Below are 6,000 nucleotides of genomic sequence, written 5' to 3' on the forward strand. Positions count from 1 at the left end.
ATGTCATTGATGCGTCCTGTCCAATTGAACAGATGAAATAACTCTCTCTTCAATATGTCTGTAGGGAGGTTGCTCACAAATACCGAGTAGGACTCGTACTCAAGCCGTCGATACTCTTCTCTGTTTCAAACTTTGGAGTCATTGCCATAATTCCTAGATCTACCCCTCTCTATGTTTCCCACCCACCCGCTCTCGCTCTCTCTCTCGCTCTCTCTCGCTCTCTCATTCTTCTACCATATTTTGTACGTAACGTTTAATAATTTGGGAATAACATAGTTCTCTCCATGAACTTCATAATTTCCTAGTGAAGAAACATATGTAATTATGTATATAGACACAATTGTTGAATTATTTTTTCCAATCATTGCATTTAGCGTTTTAAAATTGACTGTAAGAAACGAGAATTTTGGATAGCTACTATGTGGTTCACATTTTTCCTGGTCATGGAATTTCAGCTTCTTCTTCCTGGTGATAATATTTAATAAAAATGATATTGAAAATTCTAATTCATCCTTTTTAATTATTTGGTTAATTTGTAAACGCTTTTTTTAAATTAAAAAAAAAAACGTAAAAGGAGGTTAAGATTTCTTTTAACCAAAATAGTAGTTCAATTATTTATCTAATATACATAAAATATACAAGTATGCTATGTGCACGTAAAAAAAAATTAAGTACTTGTTTGGGCGTCATTGTTTTAATAAAAAAAATATTGAAAAAAGATATTTTTTTTAATTTTTTAGCGTATTTAGCAAATTTTTATTAGTAAAAATAAAAGCACTAGAAAAATAAAAAAAACATCTTTTTTGAGAAGTTGTAATTTACATCTTTTTTTTAAAAGATCTTTTCTCTTAAAAAAAATATGTTTTTTCATGTAATAAATAAACAAAAAAGTACTTTTATATTGTTATACCCAAACATAATTGATAGATAAAAATTTTTTTTTGCATGAGATAACCAAACATAAAATTACTTTTACTTTTCCATAAGATCTTTTAGAAAAAAATAACTCGAAAAAAGATATTTTCTTAAAAACTCACCCAAACAAGCTCTAACTATTAGATCAGTTATTTGTATAGAATTCATATTTAAATATAAAATGTAAATTAAAAATGAGTTAAATAATATATATAAATATATAAATATATAATAACTAATTGAATAACTTATTTTTGTGTGTCTATGGTATAGGTTTAAAAAGTAATGCTTTGAAATGATTCTAAGTACTCTTGCAATTTAGATCTATCTCTATACCGACTAGAAAATGCACCAAAAATTTTTCCAAAGGAGGAGGAAGAAGTTATTCATCATTTTTCATCTGTTGAGGAATTAAGATTTTTTGTTTTTTTTTTTTTGGGGGGGGGGGGGGACTCTAGCTAGCAGCCAATATTGACTTGAGCAATGCTTCTTCATTAATTTTCCCTTTCCAAAGTCTTTGATATTTTGGAAAATTTGCATGTGTAAATATATTCAACCTAACTAATGATAACATGTGGAAAAAAAAGAAAAATACAACATTAATCCGTGAACAACTAAACTGCAAACATATCAAATATGCATTCCTTTGTCGCAGGGAACATTTCTTGCAATAATTCTTGTTTGAATGGATTGGTCATACAACAGAGCTCTAATTCAGATACAGTATTCAAAAGTGCCTCTACCCATTAAAAGTTAAAAAGGAAAAAATCATATGATTACAGTTTTATGTCATTGCACAAACCTCTTTTCAGAACACTCAAAAAAACGACCATTTAATTTTAACACTAAAATGAGAGTTAAGATACAGCTAAAACAGAACATTGACAAAGTAAAAAGGGTATAAAGTACATAAACATTACCACATTGTGTCATGAAAGTTGAGATACTACACAAAATTTGGGGTGCATATTATATGCAACCAAGGTTTATAAATTCTAACTATTATAACAAGAGAAAGAAAGAGCTATATATAATTGTTATCGAGGTTCCACCTCAGTAATGCTTATTTCATTTTGACAAGAGGAAGAACTTTTGCCATCAGAATTTCCACCAATGATGAAAGTAGGAAACTTTGGTTGAGGCAAATCGATTTCACTTCCTAACATCAGAACCACAGATGACATCTCCGGCCTATCTTGCGGATGCTGCTGCGCGCATAGCAGGCAAATGTGGATGCAGCGCTGCGCTTCCGACGAATTCCATGACTCCTTAAGGCATTCATCAACTAGTTCTAAGGACCTTCCTTGCTTCCATAGATCCCATGCCTAGTACACAAATTCATCATGTTAGAATTCTTGAAATGTAGCATACTAAACTAGTTTCATCATATATGTACTTACATGTCCATATAGATTGACATTGTCACTTGAAAAATATATCCCTCTATTTTTTCTCCCTGTGATTATCTCCAGCAACAAAATTCCGAAACTGAACACATCAGATTTTACCGAGAAGTGTCCACTAATAGCATATTCTGGTGCCATATATCCACTGTAAGTTAACAAAACAAACATTAGATCGATCATTACCAAGGTTTTTTATTTAGCTTTTGACTAAAAGTGAGAATAAAAAGAGAACAATTCTTACAAAGTTCCTACTATTTTCTTTGTATTTCCTTTGCTTTGATCTCCTCCAAAACATCGAGCCAAACCAAAGTCAGAGATCTTTGGATCCATCTTATTGTCCAATAAAATGTTACTTGCTTTGAGATCTCTATGTATAATCCTCAACCTAGAATCCTCGTGAAGATAAAGTAGGCCTCTAGAAATCCCACAAATGATGTTGAAACGCTTAGGCCAATCCAATAATTTTCTCCGTGTTTGATCTGTGACCACAATACAATGATATTTTGGTCACATAGTAAAGCATTGGCATAAAGGGATAGCAACTATGTCAATCAGATAGTTTACATTTACAGGGTAGCTTAATGGATCCTGACCAAAAATAAAGCCGTCTAAGCTTTTATTAGGCATGTACTCATATATCAGCAGTTTCTCTTCATCTTGGATGCAACATCCGAGAAGCCTTACAAGATTTCGGTGTTGAAGTTTGGCTATGAGTAGTACTTCATTCTTGAATTCATTTATCCCCTGTCCAGAACTACTTGAAAGCTTCTTTACCGCGATTTCACGACCATCATCTAATGTCCCCTGAATAACAATTGCTCAGAGAAAGTAAAATTTCTTAAGTTTGCAGAAGTTACTTGTTCTGAAATTAATAAAGTGTCATGTTGGAAATTCACCTTGTACACAGGTCCAAAACCACCTTCCCCTAACTTGTTTCCGATTGCAAAATTACCAGTAGCCTCAACTATTCTTGATAGGTCAAGAAATGGAAGCTCTATATCTCCTTCTTCATATTCATTGATTTGATCAACAATCTCACTAGCTCTCAATCTCATATCTGCTTATAAGTTATAACATGATTTATTATTTAGAGAAAAGGAAATTATGAGAAACAACAACTGAAAGAGGGTAAATTATTAAGTAAAATAAACATTACCATTTAACAGTATCATCACATAAGAGAGAATTAATGTATTTTAACATTTAAACAATTTACCTTCTAACTTCTTTCTTCTTTTTCTGAATATGTAACAACAGGCCAATATCATTATCATTCCAGAAATTGTAGCAACTATGCTTCCTACTATTATTCCAACTATCTTCTTGTGATTTTCCCCTCCAGATTCTGATATCCACAATTCACCATTTAAAATAAATATGAAACTATCATTACAAAAAGAAATAATAAACAAGACAGTGACAATTATGATTTTTAACAAATGTGGACAATAATTAATCAATGGTTAAAAGAGGTTAATACATACTGTGTTCCTCTGAAGCTGACATTCGGATATAAAGAGCTTGACCACCTTCCTTAACCAACCTAACATCAAACAAATCACCACTCCACAATTTGCATGCACTCCCAGTTACAGAATAAGCCATGCAAGAACAATTACTCTTGCAGCTTCCCTTGCAACCTTCCGCTCCCAATCTTTGGTTCAACAAAGAGTAGCCGCCACTTGGTTCCTTGAACACAGAATAAGTAACAAACACGTCAGTGCTACAATTCAAGGCCTTGTTTCTAACACAGCCCTGTGTATAATCCATTGAACTGTAACCACTCGGTGACTTAGGTGTGAAACCATCCAAACAGAAACATGCTGGTGATTGATTAATGTCACAGTTCCCATTTGGTCCACAAACTGAAGGGTAGTCACAGTAGGTATCGTTTCTTTGTGTCCCAGAAGAAGGGTAGTTTTGGTTCTGTTGTTGTGATGTTGTGAAGGGTAAGAGAAGAAGATGAAGAGTGAGGAGAAGCAGGTTCATTATTCTTCCACTCAATGGTGGCTAGTTTTTTTGGAACATTGAAAGTGGGACTGCGTTTTATTCAAAAGGTTGTTGAGTACTTGAGTATGGTTGACAATGATTGATACCGTAGTTGACTAGCATTGTTGCTAGTCTTTCTGATATTAAAGAAAACAGTTTACTTTTATTTTTCAAAAAGTATCTATTATTTAATAAGGGTGAAAACTCAGTTACAGTCGTCGACTTCATGTGAAGTTGATAGTTGAGAGTCATTAGATGAAAATTTAGTCAAATCAGTTAAATCATTTAACCACTCTCAGTAATCAACTTCACGTGAAACCGACTGCATCTGAGTTTCCACCTTTAATAAATTAATTTAATTGTTTTTTCGTCATACTTTTGAATTAGGTGTATTGCCAGTGATAGAGTTATATTTCTTCATGGTAAAATTGTAAGATTTGGTAAACGTATGTTAAAGTGGTATTTATGATAACGTAATACTATGCTCGACACACATTTTTATATTTATTGTCATACTTCATCATGAAGTATATTTTCTGACTACTATTTTCAAGAATTTAAATCGATAAAAAAATACACATAAATAATTATATTTTTAATATATTTATTAAATAAAAAAACTTTTTGTGTGTGTTTAAATTCTTTTGTATAATTTTTTTTATTTGTCTTATAGCACTCTTTCATATATATATATATATAAAGAAAAAAAATAAAAAGTGATAGAGGGTCAATAAATTTTATGATTTGTAATTATTAATTAGTCATTATTAATATTTTTAATGGTGTGAAATTATATCTAATAGTATAAAATTATTCACTTTTCTTTTATTGAGTGCTAATCTCCTAAATTTTCTCATATATATATATATATATATATATATATATATATATATATATATATATTTGTTCAATAAGAATTATAGAAATTCTGATATTATATCGTAATATTATTTCTTTCAAAAACTTAAACCAACAAAAAAAAATTTACATGAATAATTATATCTCTAACAATATATAAAAATACCACTTTATGGTAGAAAATATATTTAAATTGATGGGTAACAAAATATATCTCTATAAGAGTAATTTTATAACTTATTTTTTATTTTTTATAATTTGAATACTTTTGCTTAATCAAAATAAAATTTTATAAGTAAAAACTTATTTGTATACCCAGCATGCATGCATGCATGCATGCATGCATGCATGTGTTTATGAGAATGCACATCAAAATAAAAGTATAAATCAATGGTATTTGGGGGAGTATGGACGACTTCTTGTGTGGTTTGTATCTATGCCGTGAGGGTGGCATACTGGCATTAATAACCATGGGTCGGCGGCTTAAATGTCCACGAAGATAGAGAAATTATTGCCCATGAAAACATCATGGATGACCAAGGTTCTTTAAATGCTCTGTATCTCACTTTTAACTCTAACAACATCTCAAATCCTAGATTAAATTTTAACTTCATTTTAGATCTTATAAGATGATATATAAATATTTATAAAATTATATGTGATAAATAATAATTTAAAAATAAAAATAAAATTTGTCCTTTTAATATTTAATCTTAATTAGTTAGAATTTTATATTATTTTTAATTATTTTATTAATATAATTATATGAGTGATAAAATTTTATTGGTTCTCTATTAAAATAATACCGTAATGTTAAGGTGATACCAGTTTT

The 6,000-nt window shown here is 30.3% G+C and overlaps 1 protein-coding gene across 1 annotated transcript; it reads right to left on the minus strand.

The window, feature by feature from the left end:
- Window positions 1–1,796: 1,796 nt before the first annotated feature.
- On the minus strand, window positions 1,797–4,396 carry LOC112772621 (G-type lectin S-receptor-like serine/threonine-protein kinase SD1-1). Its single transcript, XM_025817588.2, has 7 exons — window positions 3,806–4,396; window positions 3,538–3,666; window positions 3,218–3,378; window positions 2,915–3,125; window positions 2,563–2,800; window positions 2,316–2,466; window positions 1,797–2,240 (listed from the first exon to the last, which is right to left on the minus strand). The coding sequence occupies exons 1-7, from the start codon at window positions 4,308–4,310 to the stop codon at window positions 1,953–1,955; spliced, it is 1,683 nt and encodes a 560-aa protein (XP_025673373.1). The 5' UTR covers window positions 4,311–4,396; the 3' UTR covers window positions 1,797–1,952.
- Window positions 4,397–6,000: the final 1,604 nt, after the last annotated feature.

Source organism: Arachis hypogaea, chromosome 18 (assembly GCF_003086295.3).
Source record: "Arachis hypogaea cultivar Tifrunner chromosome 18, arahy.Tifrunner.gnm2.J5K5, whole genome shotgun sequence".
Classification (NCBI taxonomy): Eukaryota; Viridiplantae; Streptophyta; class Magnoliopsida; order Fabales; family Fabaceae; genus Arachis; species Arachis hypogaea.

What these genes read in the sequence shown, in the direction of transcription:
- LOC112772621 (XM_025817588.2), bottom strand. Translation starts at nt 4,310, where the DNA reads ATGAACCTGCTTCTCCTCACTCTTCATCTTCTTCTCTTACCCTTCACA. An exon ending in AAGAAAATAGTAGGAACTTT is followed by an intron (nt 2,467 to 2,562) that starts GTAAGAATTGTT and finishes GTTAACTTACAG; the next exon opens with TGGATATATGGCACCAGAAT. An exon ending in ATGTCAATCTATATGGACAT is followed by an intron (nt 2,241 to 2,315) that starts GTAAGTACATAT and finishes TTTGTGTACTAG; the next exon opens with GCATGGGATCTATGGAAGCA.